Genomic DNA, 22,258 nt, shown 5'->3' on the forward strand with positions numbered 1-22,258 from the left:
AATAAGGTAAAAATAAGTGAAATAGGCATAAGGTACCCTTCATGTGCACTTAAAAAAAATATGCTACTGATTTTTCTTTTTAAATTATACTTTCTAAATAATTAAGAGATTTTTAAATAAAAATCACCCATCCCCCTAAGCTAATTGTAACAAAAACAAGGAGGGCTGCTTTTATGAGACCCCTCTTCCTCACACATTCCTATCAGTTATAAACTGTTGATTTGTACAAAATATTGGTCTACAGAACATTTCCAAGTATACGTACTGTTTATTGCATTCCTTCATTTGCATTAAACAATATAATATTTATATTTTTCAATATAGTTTTGGACGAAACACAACATTAACTTCATTTAATAAGAGACATAAGTTAATACATTGTGTGCTGCTTTCACAAGAAGAGGCAAGATCTTAAACAGAAAAGGGAATCCAGATACTGGCCACCAGTAACCACAGAATTTCACAATACAAGCCACTTTTTAAAAAGCCACAAAATAAGCTAGGGATGACAACCCAAAACAAAGTAGATGTGATGTGCAAGTCTCTACCAAAAGTATACAGACAGTAAGATTTGGAGATGATTTGCCTTCTACTATGGAGACAATGACAGAGCCACATCCAAGTGTCACTGTGGCCACAAGCCTTACTGGCCTTAAGCACCTTCAGCTGGCTTTTGATTGCCCTTGCATTTTCATCAGCAATGGTCGAGACTGGCATAAGACTATCACCAAATGTGACAACCTCATTAAATTCCTTCTAACTCAGCTGTATGAAAAATCACCCTCAAAAGGACTCAATGAGTTCTCCTTCCCTTTGGAAGAAGCATGTAAAGGGTAAAGGAAATGTGTTAAATGTACTGGAATGGATGATAAAGGGCTGGGGGAGAGGACTGGAAAGTGACTTATTTTTCAGGAGAATATATTATTTTGATGCTGCATCCTATAGATAATTTAAATGAAAGAAGGATAAACTCTAAATAAGTAATTAAGCTTACGAGGAAAAGAAAAGTGGTGATACTTTAGTAAGTATTTTAATATTATACTAAGGAAAGGTTGGAAACTAATTAGTGCAGTAAGCTTTGTAAATTATTTTAGTAACTTTTTTCTGTTTAGGAGTGTACACTTTTTCCATATATATCTTACACGCTTTTAAAAACATCTACCAAGCGGTAACAATTAGCATATCACCTACCACAGAGCAAATTAATTGTATTAAGGGGATGTCACAGCCAACACAAATAATCTTACTTTCTATTAAGAAAGATCTCCTGATTGCAATCTGAAAACATCTCTGAAAATGATTAAAAAGAGCATCTTAGAAATGAATTCAAAGCCCTGTTTCTTTAGGCAAAGATAATAGTTTGTCGGGGAAACCTTTAACTGAATACCCAGGTACCTTTAGTGTTGGCACAGGGAGGCTGTAAAATAAATTCCTTGAACCCAGAGCTCTATTCAGTATTCCTAGTCTGCAGCAGAAATTCCTTCTAACAGGCCAAGTGTTGTCTTACAGCAGACGTTACATTTATTGAGAATTTTTGGGTGGAAGTGGCAGGGAGTTTGAAATGTGTAGTGTTCACTAGTACAGTATGTCTCCCACCCTTAGACACTGAGAAAGAAGGAATCATGTTAGCCTACATGGAAAGATAAGCACAGCATTTTAAAGCAAATTTGTACCTTCCATGAAACATGAGAGTATCTCAACAAGCATAAGGAAGGGAGTTTTATTGCACTAAACATGCAGAGTAAGGAAGTGTTGAAGGCAGAAAAATTTCACTTAGTCCAGTATCTTGAGTAGGATGAGTGAAGATCCCATGCCATCTTCATCTTGGTCACTTCCCTTGGTCACTGTGTGTTGCAAATAGTCCATTTTCAATCAAAGTCAAGGGGGCTACTGCAAAAGAAACACCCCAAACACACAAAAAGAACAGGTAAGGATCTGCCTAAAGCCTGTCACCACAAAGTCACTAGCGGTTTTTCTACATTTTTTGCTATGCATTTGCTATCAGATAAGCATTTCACAAAAGAAAACGGTCATAGGTCCGTGCATTAAAAGCAGGTTCTAATGAATATGTACCATAGAGTTTTTCTTGCATTGTGACAAGGAAGTTTTGCGAAGCAGGACAGGGAGAGCAAACCAACAGTATAACCAACTTCCTTGCTTGGTCTCTCAGACCTACAACACAGTGAAGAATTCTAATAAATGGAAATAAAGTTACCTAAGAAAGTCTGATAATTCAAATTTATATGCACTATATAGCAACTCTTAGAAAATGTAAGCACTGTGATTTAACAAAGTGGTAAGTTTGGTCGACAGTCTTACATGTTGTAGCTACTTACGCTCCTTCTTCTCTTAAGAGGGCCAAGAATTTTCTCACACGGTATTCAGGATCCATCTAAATACATAAGAAGACATAAACAGGATGGGTTTATGGTAACTTCTCATACCTATCCTCTTACTTCATACCAAGAAAATGCTTGGTTTCACGCTTAAAACACCTATCAGTGCTCTGCTGATTCACAGAAATGTGTTACCTGCTCCTTGGCCAGTACTGTATTCTGATAGACAACAAAGTTGAGTACACGATTCACATGAATGGGGTTTCCTAGCACAGGGAATCACTGTGCTCTAGGTTCCAAAGAGCCTAGCTGGTCAATCCCAGGCATTGTAGCTAAGTGCTCCCTTAGCTAGTGCCGGGGTAAGGAGGCACAGTGCCCTACAAGGTGCCAGTGTGAGACCAGGCTGGTGGCCATAGATGGGGGTTGGAGGGACACCCGATTCACAGGACTTATCTAACGTATAAAAGCAGACTAGATTTGAAGAAACTAAATTGAGCTTGATTAAAACACTAAAAAAAATAGCTTATTAATCTGTATGACCAAAAATTTAGTTTTTCTCTTAGCCTCTGTCTCTCTTGATTAGTTAATTCTTTGCAATTAATGAAAAAAATTGTGAAAATTGTACTGAAACTCAAAAAAACAAAGAATGGAGCGGTACACTCTGACCTGATCTCTGGATAAGCTGTGTCTCCTGCTGTAGTTGACAACAGGGTCACAAGTCTAAGAAAAGATGTGTGTGTGGGGGTTGACTCAGGTGCTATTATTATTATCTCTATTGATTTCCCTTATATTCATATTTGTATGAATTTGTTCAAATACATTTTATTTTCATTGGTCCACCAGAGATGTGAAGTTACCTAGAAAATAATCACTAAAAACATCTTTATTTCCTTAAGATGAATTTTTATTGTAAGAAACACACCTAACTTTTAAAAAATGTTCCAGGACAGGAGTCTGTATCCCAAGAGGAAACTCCCTGCCCTCCAGGAATAGTTTTCAGATAGTGCAGCTGTGGGTGAATGTGCAACTGGATTCCCCCTCCAACCTCTTTTTTATTTTTTAAAGATTATTCTTCTCTTCTATTCCAGAAAAACATTGAACAGAAGTTTCAAATGTATTAAAGTTAAGAGGTCAGACTACAAAGGACTAAGAAAAAGTGTGAATTCCTAACAAAAGAAACATTTTTCCTCTTTGGGAATAGAATTACATATGAATCAATTGTCAAGTCCTTTTTTAAAAAAATGGAATTGGCTGCAGCTCAGTTGTAGTCAGTACTTGCAGCTCTTTGCCCATTAAATATATTTAATATGTGTGAGCAACGACTTACTGAGTTGCCTGTAGCTATGGAATTAAAAGTCAAGAGAAAGGGAGGAAAAAAGTAATCTAGATAAATGACTTTATTCCCTCAGGTGACATCCAGTCAGAGCAGATCCTCAGCGCTGTGCAAGTTTTAACAGAATCGTGTACAGTGAGCAGAGAGGGAGCATGACTTACATTCTGCTGAACTACATGCCTCTTTGCCTAGGCTCAGGCTCTCTTAGGCAGATCTGAAGAGAGTTCACTCAGCTGCACGAAATCCATTTGACAGGAAGGGGTTCAAACTCAGAGGCCTATGAAGTGTCAGTCGCTGAAGATTAGGCCTGAGAGCCACACTCTTACTTTCTACCCCACATACATAAGAGGTATTAACTTGATCACTGACCTGCAGGCATCAAGGGAATAGGAAGGGATGGGGGCTAGGGAGAAAAACCCTGCATAGTTTCTTCTATGCAATTATTGGGAAAAAAACTGTTCTGAGACTAAAAACATGAACAGAGCTGACAATCTGACAGATTTATCTTCTTCCAAGGAAAGAGCTAATACACCTGTATGTGCACCTTTACCAGGAATAAGCCTATGCAAAGTGATTAGTCTATAACTTTAATTTATTGCTCATACTATAAAATAAATTGTTTTAAAAACAATCTAGCTGAAACTTCAGTAGATTAAACTTTAGATTCCTGAAAGCTATGAAAGTTTTATTTAAAAATAAATTTACCAGTAAAGATTAAAAAGCATTCACTTCATGTGCCCAGTTTGTATTGGTCCAAGAGCCTATTTCAGATGTATCTGAGAAACTTAAATTTCACTCTGCCACCCACTGCTCACATGAATTGGGTGGCAGAATTGATCAGTGATACATTAGAATGCAGCCAGTCCATCCACATAGGACTTGGGATGGATTCATTCATTCATTCATTCATAAAGTTTACCAAGCATCCTACTGTGTGTCCAGCTCTGTTCCAGGGACTGTGGATTCAATAATGAGTGAGAGTGAAGGCCCCTGAATTCATACAGCTTGGTAGAGATACATTCTTTAACCAACTAGTATGGCAGACAGGGACAAGAAGACACAGGATGAGCATGTAGAGGGCTGGAATTGCCTGTAGATGTCCCATCTGTCTTTTCCCAGGCAGCACCGGGGGCTCAGGTGTCTATCTGATCCTGAATGCTTCAACCCTACAGCAGTTCGCATGAAATTTCTAGAAGCCCAGCTAGGGGAAAATACATAGAGACTAAGTCTAGTCTGTGTAACTCAATTAACTTGTCCCTTAAAACAGTTTCCCAGACCCATCTTGGTGTAAGTGTAGTAGCTTACACTTACACCTCTGATTCACAACACTGTTCCTGCTCCATCACTAACTGGCCAGGTGCCCTTGGACAAGTCACTGGCAGCCTGTGGGACACTAGGTCCACTCATTTCTAAAATGAGGGGGCAGCTGAGGCAGTGCTCTGTGAAGTCCTTTACAGTTCTAAGATACAGTGGCTTCCTAAATTAAAACTAACATAATCTTTTCTAATTTTGAATTTTAATGCATGGAAAACAAAAGTTCTAATATGTTATTGTCTGATCTTAGAAGCAGGCTACAAATACTAACCTGAGTTCAGGGATAATTATAATTTAAATTAATGAAAACCTTAGCAAAAGGATATAATAAAAACTCTTAGTATATCATGAAGCTCCTTTCTACATCTGAATCACATGGAGAAGGAAGCCTCTTACCTGTAGGGACATCTCGATCAACATTAATAACTTCTTGATTCCTATCCAGACCTTCCTTCCCTTGACTTGCTGTGCAATTGTGGTGCGTTCCTTATCCTTGAAGTTACCCAAAAGCTACAAAAACAATCAACAATAACGAAAGCACTTTTTTAGTAAGTACACAATAATACTGATTCATTTTCACATTTACCCTTAAAAGAACAGTGATACTACCTGACTGGATCAAGCTGATAGGATTCTCTTGTATTTCAAAATCCAACCTGACCGAGACCTGAATCTCTGGACTGTCCATATGACAGCCAAGCCCTGAGCCTCAGCAGACTTGCTACTCCTACCCTCTGGTTTATTGGACTTACCCTGGCCAGCTAACAGGGAGGTGAAGAAGGTCAACCACCAAGCCAGGGAGCCAAGAGTGCCTACAACTGCAAGCAGGAGAATTGCATCCATCATCCATGTGGAATCTAAGGTCCCTCTCGATATAGAGGCGGAGTGGACATAACCATCCTAGCATTCACAGGATGGAGGAATAGAGTATGGATTAGAGTGGACTTACTGATATTCTACTATGGAACTACTGTGATTAGTAATGGAAGAAACTGTAGCACTGATGTGGAGAAAGTGGCCACGGTAGCTGCTGAGAGTAGTGAGAGGGAAGAAGAGATATAATGTGGGGGCATTTTCAGGACTTGGAGTTGTCCTGGGTGGTACTGCAGGAACAGATGCTGGACACTGTATGTCCTGCCATGGCCCACTAGGTGGACTGGGGGAGAGTGTAAACTACAATGTAAATCACTATCCATGTGGTGCAGCAGTGCTCCAAAATGTATTCACCAAATGCAATGAATGTGCCACGATGATGGAAGAGGTTGTTGATGTGGGAGGATTGGGGTGAGGGGGGTGGGGGGGTATATGGGGACCTCATATTTTTTGAATGTAACATTTGAAAAAAAAAATAGAGAGCGAAAAAAAATCCAACCTGACCTTCCTCTCTCTATCAAGACAGTGGAAACTGGCATCCTAAATGGTGTTTCCCTATAGACCTCCATTTTAACTTAGAGTTGCCTTTGCTAAGAAAAAATTTAGCTCCAATCCATAATACCAGTTAAAATGTTTAGCATTCCTTTCCAGGAATAATCTGTACATGTCAAAGCAAACTAAATTTTAATTCTTTTACCCAACCTTTGCACAAAAGCTTCTCAAACAGATATCCTGGAGATATCTTATCATATAGATAATTTCTGTTTTGTTGGACACACACACCAATTCTATGCATCTAAAGATTTTAAGAAGCCTGACTGACTCTACCACTGTTGAACAACTTGCTGGATAATATTTTCCAACAGGTCTCACCAAGTTATTTGTGTACATTGATATTAGTCAAACTTTAGTGTAGAATATATCCTTGGGAAAATTAAAGACTTAAGTCATAAAAAATGCAATTTTCTATATTAAAAATTTGTTAATTAAGAAGTTCCTTTTACTGCAATAGCTTTTATGATGTTTCTAAGGTTTAATCATTGTTCTAATTCAGTAAAAGTAAGGAAATATGCTGGAAGCCACTCCGAATGACTGACTTTTCTATATATAATTACCTTATTCCCCTCTCCCAATACACATTTCTGGCCCATGTAATCTATATGCATTACTCATGCTAGGCATTGGAATAAATCATTCCTGACAGTTTTTATGGTGTCTGTATCTAGGAATGGGAAATGATTCACTGTCACTTATCTTCATCTTTTTTCCCTCTCATTCCTGAACATATTTGTAAGTAATATTCCAGGACCCATGTTCTAGGTTAAGCTGGAAACCAAATACCAGGTGTAACATTTGTAGCACCCCTTAGCTTTATTTTCAGCCTCAACTCCTTTCATAGAAACTGTGCAATTCATTGACTCCTTGTCACCTCCAAAGCCTCCAACAGCTGCTCCCCCGTGGCAATGTTGGGCACGTGGATGGTGGTGCTGAAAGCATTAAGCATTTCCATCTCCTGAAGAACATCTTTGCGGCTAGTGGTTCCAATGATAAGAAGCTTGCGGCCCTGATCATAAAGGGAACATATGTTAAAACGCATAGAATAAGTTTAAGTAAAAAAACTGGAAAGGAATAAGCTTGAATAAAATGTGCAAAATCCATCTATTTACTTGCAGAAATGCAAATAATTAGGGCAAAAGGAAAAAAAGTCAGAATTCTCTCATACAAATCTTTAAAAAGGTACCAAGGGCATATTTCAGAAATGGCAGCATTTAACAGTTCCTTCTTCAAGATTCACATCAATAAAACAATGGATTATTAAATCAGAGAGATATATAAACCAAATAGAAAATGAGGTATTTGCCTGTAATTAATTTCTCACAGTAACACAGTATATGCATGGTGGGAAATGAAAAACAAAATGAATTAATGGAAAGTCTTTGCATCACCCAGTTAGCAAGGTTTTATTATGATTTTTAGGAGTAGGATAAGATACTAGCTTATATTTATGTAATATTTAACTGCGAAAGGCACAGTGCTAAGTGCTTTATATAATTGTCATATTAAATTTTTTAAATTTTAGTTTTTATTTTAAGTCCAAAAGTATACCAGAAAAAAATTTTTTTAAACTATACGGGCTTATGCCACCATTCTGGGTTCCCTCTTCCTAGAGGCAACCATTTTCAACACCCATAACTTTTCTTGTTGTATATCTTTCCTTATCGTTAAATAACAAGGTTATACTATGTACTATTTTTAGAGTTTGTTTTCAGTTTTAAATATTGACTCACATTATGGAAGATGGGGTTTTATTATTAATCTTGCACTAACCCCCATATGCTCTTTTCTTCAACCTTCCAATTTATTTATTTTGCAATATTTGGTTAAATTTCTATCAGTATTTTCTTTGACTACATAAATATGATTTACAGCTAAACCATGTAGTGTACTATTATATTTCCTTTCTTGGGCAACATTTTGTTTTTATCAGAGTTAATAACTGCCTTTTCCCCACTTTGCTTAGTTTACCAGATACCTAGCTTAAATTCATCCCCAAGTAAACACAACCATGAATCCCTTTTCAATATATTCAACTTAGGTAATTTTAAAGTCTGGTGTTTTTTCTCGAAGGTATTCCTCTCCTGTAGCGCTCTGTCCCCATAGTTAAATCTGAATGGTTTGCCATTTAGGTCAGCTGCATTGCTGTAGTCCTAGAACTTTCCTCTCTTCTCTGTTAGGTCCCTGGTATCTCAGCATTCCTTTCCCTTCATTTTTCTCTTCTTTTCCATGATGCATATCCTCCAAAAGCTTCCTGAGAAAGTATGCACGAAAGATAAAAATTTAAAGACCCTGAGCATCAGGAAATGCCTTAATTTTATCCTTAATATTGTACCCTCTCTTATACTTGATAGTTTCATTTTCTCTGTTTTGTTTCTAAAACCTCCATTAGTAGGATACTGGTCTTCCAGGACTAATCCTCTAATTTTCCTACTTTTTTTTGCTTCTGTTTTTTTCTCTTTCTAATGCTTTTTGAGTTAACATCAATTTTATCTTCCAAATCTTTATATTGAATGTATTTCTATAATAATTTTTATTTTGAAGAGTTCTTTCTTATTCTCTGAATGTTCCTTTTTCATTCCATTCTATTAGATTTTGTGGTACAATATCTTATTTTTAGATCTCTGTGAATATATTTTTAAACAGATCAATTTTATTAATACATACTAATAAAACACACAATTTAACCAAAGTGTACAATCAATGGTATCTGGTATAAACACATAGTTGTGCATTCATTATTGCAATCATTATTAAAGCATTTTCATTATTTCAATAATAATAATAAACAAAAAAGAGACAACAAATAAGAAAATTTCCCACTTCTCAGTCTCTCTGTTTTTCCTGCTCTACATAGCTGCTATTTCTGGCTATTCTTGCACAATTATTTGCTTATTAAGCAGCTTTACTGAGATATAATACATACCATATGATCTATCTAAAGTGTATAACCAATGACTTTTTTTTTAACTGATAAAAAGCCCTTTATTATAAAATTGTAAAATAAGAAGAAAAATAGACTATAAGAAATTACAAATTTTAAAAGCCAATGCAAGGCCAGGTTAGATTTAATATAATCAATTATAAAAATTATAATAGTATAAGTAGCAAACATTTATAAATTTAAATAATAATTCAAATATAATAGAAATTGGAATTACAACATAATTCTAATTTTTATATTATAGCTTTAAGTATTGGGCATAATAATCTCTAAGAATGGAATAAATTATTGGTTTAGCTATTTAATTTCCATTTAGACCATAATTCTTTCTAGATAATCAAATTCCTATTTGGGAATTCTTCACATCCTATTAGAATGAATTATAGCAGGTAACAATTTGCCAACTCATAATTTTATGAGGCAGAAAAATTCAAAATCTTGTTCAACAATAGTCATGCTAAATCATTATTGATCCAGATAGATTATCTTAATTAAAGAGTATGAATAAGAAAGGGTTAAAGAAAAATGAAGGGAAGTGGACTTGACCCAATGAATAGGGCGTTCGCCTACCACATGGGAGGTTCGAGGTTCAAACCCTGGGCCTCCTTGACCCATGTGGAGCTGGCCCATGCCCAGTGCTGATGCGCGCAAGGAGTGCTGTGCCACATAGGGGTGTCCCCTGCATAGGGGAGGCCCATGTGCAAGGAGTGTGCCCCGTAAGGAGAGCTGCCCAGTGCGAAAGGAAGTGCAGCCTGCCCAAGAATGGTGCCATACACACGGAGAACGGACACAAGATGACGCAACAAAAAGAAACTCAGATTCCTTGTGCCGCTGATAAGGATAGAAGCAGTCACAGAAGAACATAGCGAATGGACAGAGACAGCAGACAACTGGGTGGGGGGGGGTAAGGGGAGAGAAATAATAAATAAATAAATCTTTTTAAAAAAGAAAAAAGAAATATTCAAAAATATATCTCTTCTCCAGCCCACCTCAATTCAAAGCAGGTGTTTAATTTTTTTTAAAATAAAGATTTATTTAATTTATTTATTTATTTATTCCCACCCTGCCTTGTTGTCTGCTCTCTGTGTTCACTCACTGTGCATTCTTCTGGGTGTCTGCTTGTCTTTTCTTTAGGCAGCACCAGGAACTGATCCTGGGACCTTCCGACGTGGAAGAGAGGTGCTCAATCTCTTGTGCCACTTCAGCTCCCTGGTCTGTTGTGTCTCTTATTATCTCTCCTCTGTGTCTCTTTTTGTTGCGTTATCTTGCTGTGCCAGCTTTCATGCGGGCCAGCATTCCTGCAAGGCCAGCACGCTGTGCAGATCAGCACTTTGTGTGGGTCAGCACTCTATGTGGGCAAGCAGTCTGCATGAGCCAGCTCTCTGCATGGCCAGCTTTTCTTCACCAGGAGGCCCCAGGAATCAAACCCTGGACCTCCCATATGGTAGACAGGAGTCCAGTCAGTTGAGTCACATCTGCTTCCTGCAAGTGCTTATTTTATATGAAAAAAATTATAGACTACTGATCACAGGAACAATTTGCCAGTTGTGTTTATTATTGTTCATATACTATAACGTTATTTTACATTTATCTGGTCTATTCCAGCTCATTTTAGTTACTATTTGCATGGAATACCTTTTGCCAACCTTTCATTTTTAACCTGGTTGTGTCCTTACATTTGAGGTGGGTCTCTTGTAGACAACATATAAATGGCTCATATTTTTTTATCCATTCTATCAGTCTATGTCTTTTGATTGGGAAGTTTAATCCATTAACATTCAGTGTTATTACTGTAAAGGCATTACTTACTTCATCCATTTTGTCCTTTGACTCTCTGTTGTCATATCGTTCTATCGTCTGTCTTCTTATCCTTGAGTTTACCCTTCCTAATAATCTTCATTTCTAAACTCTTCTCCAAATCTCTCACCCTTGTTTTTTCCTTTCAGGCTGCAACACCCCTCTTAGCATCTCTTGCAAACCTGGTCTTTTGGTAACATATTCTATCAGTTTTTGTTTGTCTGTGAAGACTCTGAACTCACCCTCATTTCTGAAGTATAGCTTTGCTGGATACAGGATTCTTGGCTGGCAGTTTTTCTCTTTCAGTACTTAAACACATCATACCACTTCTCTCCTCCATGGTTTCTGATGAGAGGTCAGCACTTAAAATTATCAAGTTTCCCTTGTATGTGTTGCTTTGCTTTTCTCTTGCTTTCAGAATCCACTCTTTATCTCTTGATATTTGTCATTCTGAATAGTAGGTGTCTTGGGGTAGGTCTATTCAATTAATTCTGTTTGAGTGCATTGTCCTTCTCGGATATTGATATTTATGTCCTGCATAAGGGTTGGGAAGTTTTTGGTCATTATTTCCTCAAATAGTCTTTCTGCCCCCTTTCTATTCCCTTCTTATGGGACACCAATAATGCAAATGTTTGTGTGTTTTGCGTTGTCATTCAATTCCCTGAGACTGTTCCATTTTTCCCATTCTCTTCTCTTTCTGTTCTGTCTTTTCCAGTTCAAGTTCTGTCTTAAAAATCACTGTCATCAAGCAGTTCAAATCTGCTCTTATGTGCCTCTAATGTATTTTTAATCTCATCTATTGTGTCTATCATTCCCATAAGGTCTGTTACTTTTCTTTGCAGGATTTCAAATTGTTCTTTATGCTCTCCCAGTGTCTTCTTAATATTCTTTATTTCTTCACTCATTTTTTTCTTTAAATTCTTTGAAGTGATTTAGGAGGGTTGTGTGATTATAATCGATTGATTATATTAAATCCTGTATTTCTTTGGGATATTTGGTTTGTTCTTTTGGCTGGGCCATCTCTTCCTGTTTCTGAGTATGGCTTGCACTTTTTTGCTGATGTCTAGGCATCTGAATATGTTGGTGAATTTACTCTGATGGCCAATTTCTCGCTCTTGCCTATTGTTTTTTTAAATTTCAAATTTCTTCTTTGATATTTGGTCAACTTTTTCTCTGTCTTTAAAATTGTCCAGCTTCAGTTTCAAAATTGGGCCAGGGACTCACTAGTGGGTGCAGATTTTCTCCCAGGGGTTGGATACAGAGAGCAGGGAGAACAGTTTTTGTCCAGGCAATTCCCAGATGGGCTAGCATATGGTGCTGGTCAGCTCACCTTTACATGGAGGTGTTTCAGACTCCTCTTTCCTGTGTTCCTGTGTTGAATCTCCAGATTGGAGATTCAAAGTGGGTTCTGCTGGCCGAATTCACTGAAGAAAAGCACCCCAATCTCCCTTCCCTTTTCCCTTGAAACAGCTGACAGGGAGGAAGATGTCTGCTCCCCTCTCAGGTGGCTGCAGTGAGCCAGGGGTTTTACCCCAGCTTAATATCTTGAGGGTGGGGGAGAGGAGCCCTTCCTGGTGGCCACAGGGGCTTGGTAACTCATGTTTGTCATGTTGGCTTCTTCCTCTCTCTGTCCCTCACTCTCATGGGAGTCGTGTAGCCCTGTCCTGGTCTGCTGACCCCAAAGCAGGTCCCTCAGACAGCTTTTGTAGCTTTCTCCATTGCTTTTGTGAGAGCATTCGGCTCTCCCTGTTAGTCCATCACCATCTTCCCACAATTCTCCTATTATAGATTTTTTTCCCCTTCCCTGTCCTGCTGGATTTTTGTTTTTGTTTTTGCTGTCTATGTCCATTCGCTGTGTGATCTTCTGTCTCTCTTTCTCTTTTTGTCTTTTCTTCTCATTTTTCTCCCATAGAATTCACCAGGATTTGATCCTGGGGACCTGTAATATGGAGAGAGGTTCCCTGTCACTTGTGCCCCTCAGTTCCTGCTTTCTGTTGTGTCTTGCCTTAATTCTCCCCTTCATCTCTTTCTGTTGTGTCATCATCTTGCTGCGTGACTTACTTGTGTGGGCACTGGCTCGTCACGTGGGAACTTGGCTCACCATATGGGCACTCACATGGGCACTTGGCTCACCATGGGGGCACACTTTTTTTCCTACCAGGAGGCCCCAGGGATCAAACCTGGGTCCTCCCACATGGTAGGTGGAAGCCTAATCACTTAAGCCACATCCGCTTCCCTATTACAGATTTTTAAAAACATTTTCTTCTGTTCTCTGTTCTGTCTCTATTTTCTCTCAGATCCCCTTTTCCTATTTATTTATTGGAGGCTTTCCTCAAACTTTTGTTAATCTTTGGATGACCACTCATGTTTAACCATTAAACTAATGACTAGATTCTCATGTCTGAAGGCTTCACTATAGTTGATTATTGGGATCCCTCAAAAGTCAGTATATGTAGAATTTTTCCCCAGAGAAGAGTCCTCCAATCTCCTTTCTGAGGGCCATATATATACACATAGTTGCAGGCATGCTGGGAGTTCCTGGGGACAGGGGTCTAACCACTTTACCATTCAACATATAAACTTTCAAAACTCAATCCTACTTACAGCATGGCACCTCTCCAGATCAAGCTCTCATCTCATCTTCATTATAGTCATGAGAGTTATGTACCAATATTATGCCCATTTTCCCCATGAAGATACTGAGTCTCACAAAAATAAGTAATTTATTTGACATAAAATAACCAACAAATGATGGAGCTAGGAGTGGAAACCAATTCCAGAACCCAAAATTTTATGCTGTCTCCCTTCGTAAAAGACATTAAAAAAAATATTTACTTGGGAAATAGAAGAGGAATGAATTTCAAACTTATGTCACTAGATTTATGATACACCCTCATTCTAAAGATAAGCCTTTGATAACAAATCATTAAATCTATTCACAAATCTTAGAAACTCTGGACATCAAAAAAAAAATGTGCTGGAATGAAAAGATTTTAAGAAATTAAATATCAGATACCAGGACAATTCCAATTTGCTTTGTAAACATTATACCACTACTGTCAATAAGGCATGCTAGCCTTTCTCAATCTTACTCATTATTTTTGGCCATCTACTATGCCAAGAATGGACAATGCACCAACATAAACAAAGGTATACCAAAGAAATAAAGTTGAGATACTCTGGTACAATTAGCTATTCACATATCAGAAGACTGTGTAAAGACTATGAGATAGAAGCATACCCATGAAGTATTCTGATTAAAGGGCAATCATTCTTATTATTCAAGAAATCAAGTAGCTAAAAATCAAATGCAAATCAAGGGACATTTACCAAGCTCCCAGATGAATATGGAATAGACCTTATATAGAGAAGGAGACAGATACAAAATAGATAATTAAAATACAGTATGGGGAAGCAGATTTGGCCCAACAGATAGGGTGTCTGCCTACCACATGGGAGGTCCAAGGTTCAAACTCAGGGCCTCCTGACCTGTGTGATGAGCTGGCCCACATGCACTGCTGATGCTCACAAGGAGTGCCGTGCCATGCAGGGGCATCCCCTGTGTAGGGGAGCCCCATGCGGAAGGAGTGCACCCCATAAGGACAGCTGCCCCACGTGAAAAAAGTGCAGCCTGCCCAGGAGTGGTGCTGCACACATGGAGAGCTGATGCAGCAAGATGACACAACAACAACAAGAAAAAAACAAGACACAGATTCCGGGTGCCGCTGACAATAATTAAGTGGACACAGAACACACAGTGAATGGACACAGACAGCAGACAACTGGCGGGGAGAAATAAATTTAAAAAATAAATCTTAAAAAAAAAACCAACAATATGGAAAGGTGGAGGTTTTATGCATAGGACATCATGTTAGAGGAAAGTATCATGTGGCAGAGAAAGTTTCTTTCCCTGGAGGAGGAACCTGAACCGAGACTCAAAGAATGAGTAGGCTGATGAGGAACATGGAAGGGAAGAACATTCTAAGTCAGAAGAAGCAAATCAAATCAAAACAAAAACAAAATAACCACTGGGGTAATTACAAACATGCTAAGATACAGAAACTTCTGCTATAACAAAAAAGTGGTGCTTTTACATTCAAAGTATTCTTCAACACCAAATTCTAGTGGTAGATTTAGGAATATATCCCTGAAGCCTAGTAGATACCAAAGGCTACACAGCCCAGACAGCTGAGCCTTATTACAGTTAAAGGTAACTATTGCTTCTCTTTTTCCTCAGGGTTTTAATGTGCCATAGCCAGGTAATTAAAATTTCTTCCTCTTGCTACTCTCTCAAGGAGATAACCTTGGCCTTAGAACAGGGGTTCTTAACCTTTTTTGTTCCACGGACCTGTTTGCCAGTCAGGTGAAAACCAAGGAATACAACTGTAATGTATTGCATACATTCATAAGTGAAGGAAATGTTAGATTTCAGTGAGAGGAAAGAGAAAATAAAGATAATAAGTTGATTCTTTTTCAATTCTAGCTCAGAGACACCCTGAAATCTTTCCATGGATCCCTTCCCCCTGGTTAAAAACCACTGCCCTAGAAGAATAGCACTGAGGAAGACACTTCTTACTCATTCCAAAAAGCTGGACTTCTAAATCATCACCATTTTCCTAGTGAAACTTTTCCCTTACATTAACAGTGACTATGTTCTTCTGAGTGCAGAAAGACTGGGAAATGCAGAACAACTTATAATGGAGACGCTAATTTATGTTTTGCTTTTCTTCTTGTTTAACAAGACTACAAACACCGCAAAGAGGTCACGACCCAGGCAAGTTCAGGCCTTGACTTGTAAAGCATCATCTTTAAGAAAACACTGAAAAACATGACCAAATAATTAAATTGTGGTAGGTCATTTTGTATATTAATTAGTGGTAATTCTCATGAGGGAACTTTATCATGAAAAAAACAGTTCTGAATGTATTAATGTAAAAATCACATTGGATAATATTTTTGGGGGAAAGCTGTCAGCAGCATGAAATGGGAAGGCCAGCTTTAAAAAAATAGAGGTAGAGCTCAATCCAAGAGGGTAAATCCACATTATTAATGTGCGGCCACTATTCTTAAGTCCACACGCCCCTTGACGATAAGAAAAAAAGTAGAGTGATAACTTATTTGGGGAAAAAACTGCTCCCAGTATATGCTTTACTGAAATTTCCTGGTCCTGACGCTACAAAGAAAAGGCCTATATAAATGACAATCTGCCAATCAGATTATGATTAGTATTGTTCCAGGATTAAGTAAGTATTAGTAAACTAATTCTTTGTACCTATAGAAGCAACTCAGGTGAAAACATTACCATGAAAAAGGCAGGGCTCAGTCAGGTGTTGATCCTTTAAAAAAACACTTCTTTACATGATGAAGAATGAGCAAAGTACTAAGCAGTATCTAAGCCTTTTGCCACACAAAGAACTAACCAGATAATCCACACACCCTTTCATAGGTCCTATCCATTGATTGGCCTCAATAAACTGATTTGTAACAAAAGTTCATGTGGAAGAAAGCTTTTTTTTTCCTAAATAAAAATGCCACCAATATAATACTGCAGTGAAATGCAGGCTGATTTCAACCTGTGAGCTAAAGTCAAGTCAGTTATGCAGCAAAGAAAGGCCATTCTTCCCATATCCATATCCATGCTGAGCAAGTGTAATATGCCATTGATAAGAAGAATTAACTGTGAATAATTTGAAATCCTGAAGTGGATTAAGGAGTTTAAAAGAATACCTCAAAAGTACTGTGTGTTGGATGCCTTAACATTTATTTTCTAATTGTAAGAATTTGAATTTTTTTGTTAAAGAGAGAGAAAACTTTCAGAACATTAAGAATTTGTGAGCCTGGTAGCTAAAAGTTGATATGGTTGTTGATGTGGGGGAGTGGGGATATATGGGAATCTCTTATATATTTTTTTAAAGGTTTATTTATTTATTTTACTAAATCCTATGTGCAGGGTAAAAGCAGCTGAGCCCAGAGCACTAAAGGGCTGAAAAATAAAGCTGTTTTGGAGAGATGTGAATAAAGAACTGTGATGAAGAGAAAGATGATCCAGGCAGCTATGTGCACAATGGTCTAGTGGCTTATGAGAAAGCTGTTGCACTAACAACATGCCAGTTCTAAGAGTCAGCATCCCCCAGAAGGATGCTGCGCCTTCTAACCAATACCTCTCTCATCCGATGTCATTTTCAAGGCAAGCCCAGGGCTGGCAGAAAGCAGAGAAGGGAGAGGCAATAACCCTAATGGATAGGTGGCTTAGCAAAGTAGAAAAAGCATAGGTTCCATCATTTGTAGTTGAGTGATTTTGGGTAAATTACTTTCCTAGCACCTGTCTTCCCTTCAACCATAAAAATGGGGTAAAAAGTCCTACCTACCCATGAGAATAGAGCATGAGGTAAAGAATGCCAGGGTGGGGGCTGTGGGGTGTCTTTGCCATCATTGTCAGAGGAGTCAAGAATGAAAGGAAGTGAGAGTTGAACAGATGGTCTTGAGAGGAACCTGAAAAATTGTCCTCTGCCTAGCATGTCAGAAATCTGTAATGTTAGGTCAGGTGGGTGAGCAGCAGAGAGCATGAGAATTCCTCTTTTCCTGACAGCTACGTGGCACTGACAGCAAGCGCCTTCTCCCAGAGAGCCAAGATTCACTTTGTTTAGGGAAGACGGGAGCTCAAATCTTTTAACTTACCTAGGGTTATGGTAAGGCCCAAAAGAGGCCTGAAGCTAAAGATCACACATCCCTCAGAAGGAGTTATGGCAGGGGGTGAGCGTGAGAGGTCATAGTGGTGCCTTCTGAGGGAGAGGAAGTTCAATGCCAGAGGGTAAGAAGCTTCCCTAGTAGGAAGGTACTTGATTCCATCAATTATCCTGGCTTCATTCTTGAAATGGGAATAATGACTCATTTTTATTTTATCTTATTCAATACAACCTTTTAAAAAATTCTACCTTCCATACTCTTTGCACAGCTTTATCAGTGCATTTATTTGCAAGTCTGAATCTTGTTTCTAAACTGTCAACTTCCGGGGAGTAGGAATGTTTTATTCATCTATGTCCTTGCAGTACTTAGCACAGCAGTTCTGGCACAGAGAAGACACTCTTATGCTCCCCCTGTCTGAAATGCTTTTCCTTACATAGCCATGTGGTTCTTTCCCTCAGTTAAGACTTTTCTGGAATGTCATTTTTTGTACAAGGCTTACTCAACTGCCCATGCATCTTCATTTAAAACTGCAATCTCTCTCCACAACATACCCTCACACTCTTCATCTCCCTTTATCCTGCTCTTTCTTCCCCACAGTTTGGGTCACCTTTTAACATATACATTTCTTATTTATTGTATCTATTAATTGGTCTTCCTTCATGAGGGCAGGATTTTTGTCTGTTTAGTTTTATTGGTATATCCATGGATGGCACAGTGCCTTATATAGAGTGAGAAGTTAATATATGTGTTGAATGAATAATGATTCCAGAGTACTTTTCAAGAGGAGCTGATCACTCCTGGCCCTAGAAAATGCACATTATACTAAATGTTAGACAGGTAAATGATTATGTACCAGTTCAGAGAATATACATCCATGAGCCCCACGTGTTGAATGCTATGATAAGGACAAGTTTTAAAGAAAATAATCTAGCATGAATAGAATGTACACTTCACTTGCAGTATAAGAAGACGCCAAAGGATGTCATAACCTATCTCTTTAATTAATTGGTCACTACTGCTGAATAATACAGAATTTTCTAGCATAGGAAATATAAGCCCATTAAAGGCCTTTATTTTAAGCTAGGGAGGTAAATATTATTAAGCATCTCCTAGGACTGTTGGTTTCGCAAACATGGACTACCATTAAGAACAACCAGAAGGGAGAGAAAGGGACCTCTTTGCATGTCCTGAATGCATTTCTGATTTCTCATGCTCAAATGTCTGTAACCATTTTTTTTTTGTAGTTAAATGTTTAAGTTGAATACCAAAGGAAGGATGTTTCAAATAAATCATGCTACAACTAGGCAGACAACTACACTTAACCTCTCCATTAAGTTTTACCCTGAAGCAAATTCTTAGTCTGCTCTCTTTGTTACATCCTCAAGGTGCTGCAAGCAGGCCAGAGGATCATAAGGAGGAGAATTCATGCTGCAGTTTGTATATGAAATGAGAAACTTAATGCCAAATACTTTTAAGCAGTTACTTTAGCCAAAAGCAGATCATTTCATGATATCAGGGAATATTTCAGCACTAATTTATGAAAAAGACACTGAATCACTGGATTTTATACTTGGAATAACTCTTAAAATTTACATAGACCTGTTTGTTGTTGTTGTCATTTTATAGATGAGAAAACTGGAGTGAGGAATGAACTCACCTGAGACTCTATATCCAGTGAGGGAGCTGAAACTAGAATTAGATCTCATGGATATTTCCACCATGCTCTGCTATATATTGTTCTTATATGTAATTTTTAACTCACACTGGAAATAGCTTATCTCTTAATTATGAGATAGAGATGCTGCAGTACTCTTAGTGTCAAAGGAAGGGTTTTGTAGGAAAACCCTCTCTTTTGACACTTCACTAAGATGACCACAGATTAATTAGCAAATCCAAACTCCCCAACTTTACATCTTAAATAGATTTTCCTTACCTCTCTCAGCTTTTAGCTTAATACACCTATCCTGTGTTCTAATCAGGTCAATTTTCTCTTTTTTCCTAAGTTAATTCCTCCAACTGTGATTTTAAAAATCCTTAACATTCCTCTTTATTAAAATTCTTTCCAGAGTCTTCTATCAGCATGCAATGGTATAATTATCTCATGTTCAAGGTATTTCAATACTTGCCTTCTCCTGACACTCTGCCCTCCTTAACCCTACAGAACTCAGTGTATTCCTTCAGGTCCCAATCTTGGAAAACATGACTCAATGTGCACAGTAATAACATGATGCTTATCTGGAGGCCAATTCTCTAAACAACTTCAACTATCTAGAATACAGTCCCAAACCAGGAAATAAGCGCGCGCACACACACACACACACACACACACACACACACACACAGAGTCTTTAACTTCTAGGACATAACATAGAACAGAACAAAGTGTGAGGCTGCTGAAGTAACTCTGCCCGCAGGCAGGGCTGACTTATCTATTGGGCACATGGGGCACTGGGCCAAGGGCCCAGAAAATTTTGGGGGCTCATGAAAACGTTTAATTTCATTTGAAATCAGAAGGAAAAAAAAGTTTGAGGTCAAAGAAAAAAATTAATATTTAATATTTAATAGTGATACATTCATCTTTATACTAACATGGTTGTAAGGTTTTAGTATTTTTTTATGGAAGAAGGGGCTCATGAAAGTTATAATGTATCCCCGCTCACAGGAAAGTTCTTTCAGCTCTCAGCATAGCTTAGTTACCCCATGTTTACAAACAACTCATTCAGAGTCCTGGTTTTGCCTTCTTAGTTCACAGCAGATTAGAAGCAACAAATGTGAAGAAGGGAACTGCCAGAGGCAGGCAAATGATGCAACTCAGAGTCTGTAAAACAGCTGATAGCAAAATCATACAGGAAAAAAAAAGTAAAAAAACTCCTAAAACAGGGCACATTGGGCCTACTGAATGACTACCAGGCCAGAGTCCTCTGAGTTCAGCGGTGCTTGCTGAGTCTCGCTCATGGTATTACTATCCACAGGATTATGGTCTATAATAATGACCATACTTATAGTAAGTGTTCATTATACTTTTCTTCAGACACCAAAGACATATGCAGCAAATTTTCCTCTTAAAAAAAGCTAAAGTATAACAACCATTCATATTTAAAGAGGTCAAAATTTAGTCATTTGGAAAAATGAAGGCTTTGATTTCTTATGAATTCTTTTCTTCTTCCCTCCAGTGAAACCGAATATGCCACATGAAGCCTCATATCAGAATACAAAGCAAATCCTCAAATTCCCAAGTATCAGCTAGTACTGCTAATTCTGTCATAGGCACATCCTTTACTATCTTTCCTTATTGCTGCAGACCTGAAATTCCTTAGCATGGCACAGGCCTAATTAAATGTCCCTTTTACTCATCTTCCAAGACCAAGATAAAGAATTTGTGAAACTTTTGCAAATTTTCCAGTAAATCTGAAAACATACTTTCCTTTATGTTCCACTGGAACCTGCATAACTTATAGAACCTAACTTCACGCATCTGTTTACACATCTTTCTCCCTTACTGGACTGAACAGGGACACCAGCTAGTCTCTATGTGGATCAGGGAAAAACACACCCTGGATGAATTAGAAAAAGCAGGCCTCAGGTGAATACAGCCACTCTAAAAATCCCACATTGTATGAGCATAAAGGCACCTCTTTCTTTCTTTCTTCCTCAGGGTTAAATTTACCAGACAAACCCTAAGTATAAGTATATCCTAAATATTATATGAGACATACTTATACTAAAACAGTTATTTGATGCTTAGCTGAAATTTAAACTTAACTGGCAAGCTTCCAGGCAGATTCAGTCCCCTCACACTCCCACCAGGGTGCAGAGCTTGGGTGTACACTGAATTGCCACCTTTACTAGGTACTTTTGTGCAGTATGCAAATTACACAATTAAACAGGTGGTCCCAGATTATAAACTCTGAGGGCAGGAACAATATCTTATTCACCTTTGCATTTCTATAGTAAGCAATAAATGTTTATCAATTACATGTCCTAATAAAATAATAGTTCAAATTTTCATGTCAAATGTAATATTTTTAGATGGAAAAGAAACTTACTATCTCCCTTACATGAAACTTGAAACAATAGTCACATTGGCACGCAACCATCCTAAATCCAGACTGGGAGCACAACACTGAGCTGAATGCCAAATGGGTTTCTAAGGACAACAGTGGGAGTCATAAGGCACTTCCACAATTTTACTCTCAGGACCACAGGGTGTCTTAGAGAACTTAAATAAGTATTAAAGGAAAAACAAAGTTAAAAAAAAAAGCACACATTGATGAGCTTAAAACAGTAGACTCATTTACTCTGGTTAATGACAATAAAAACAGCAAAGTAGTAGCAAAGGAATGGAATTAATTTTGACAGTTATGCTGGTAAGTTAAAAATGAAAATAGTTGTATACATATTAAGTTTGTTTTTCTGATT

General features: G+C 38.0%; 1 protein-coding gene across 1 annotated transcript in view; it reads right to left on the bottom strand.

The window, feature by feature from the left end:
• Positions 1-248: 248 nt before the first annotated feature.
• Positions 249-22,258, bottom strand: part of NSF (N-ethylmaleimide sensitive factor, vesicle fusing ATPase) — a 188,182-nt gene continuing 166,172 nt past the window's right edge. The window contains exons 18-21 of the mRNA XM_004480564.2: positions 7,286-7,420; positions 5,380-5,493; positions 2,337-2,392; positions 249-1,890 (exon numbers count right to left, since the gene is read on the bottom strand). Of these exons, the coding sequence (XP_004480621.1) occupies positions 1,869-1,890; positions 2,337-2,392; positions 5,380-5,493; positions 7,286-7,420 (327 nt within the window). The 3' untranslated portion in view covers positions 249-1,868. The remainder of the gene's footprint in view (positions 1,891-2,336; positions 2,393-5,379; positions 5,494-7,285; positions 7,421-22,258) is intronic.

Source organism: Dasypus novemcinctus, chromosome 21 (assembly GCF_030445035.2).
Source record: "Dasypus novemcinctus isolate mDasNov1 chromosome 21, mDasNov1.1.hap2, whole genome shotgun sequence".
In the NCBI taxonomy this organism is placed as follows: domain Eukaryota; kingdom Metazoa; phylum Chordata; class Mammalia; order Cingulata; family Dasypodidae; genus Dasypus; species Dasypus novemcinctus.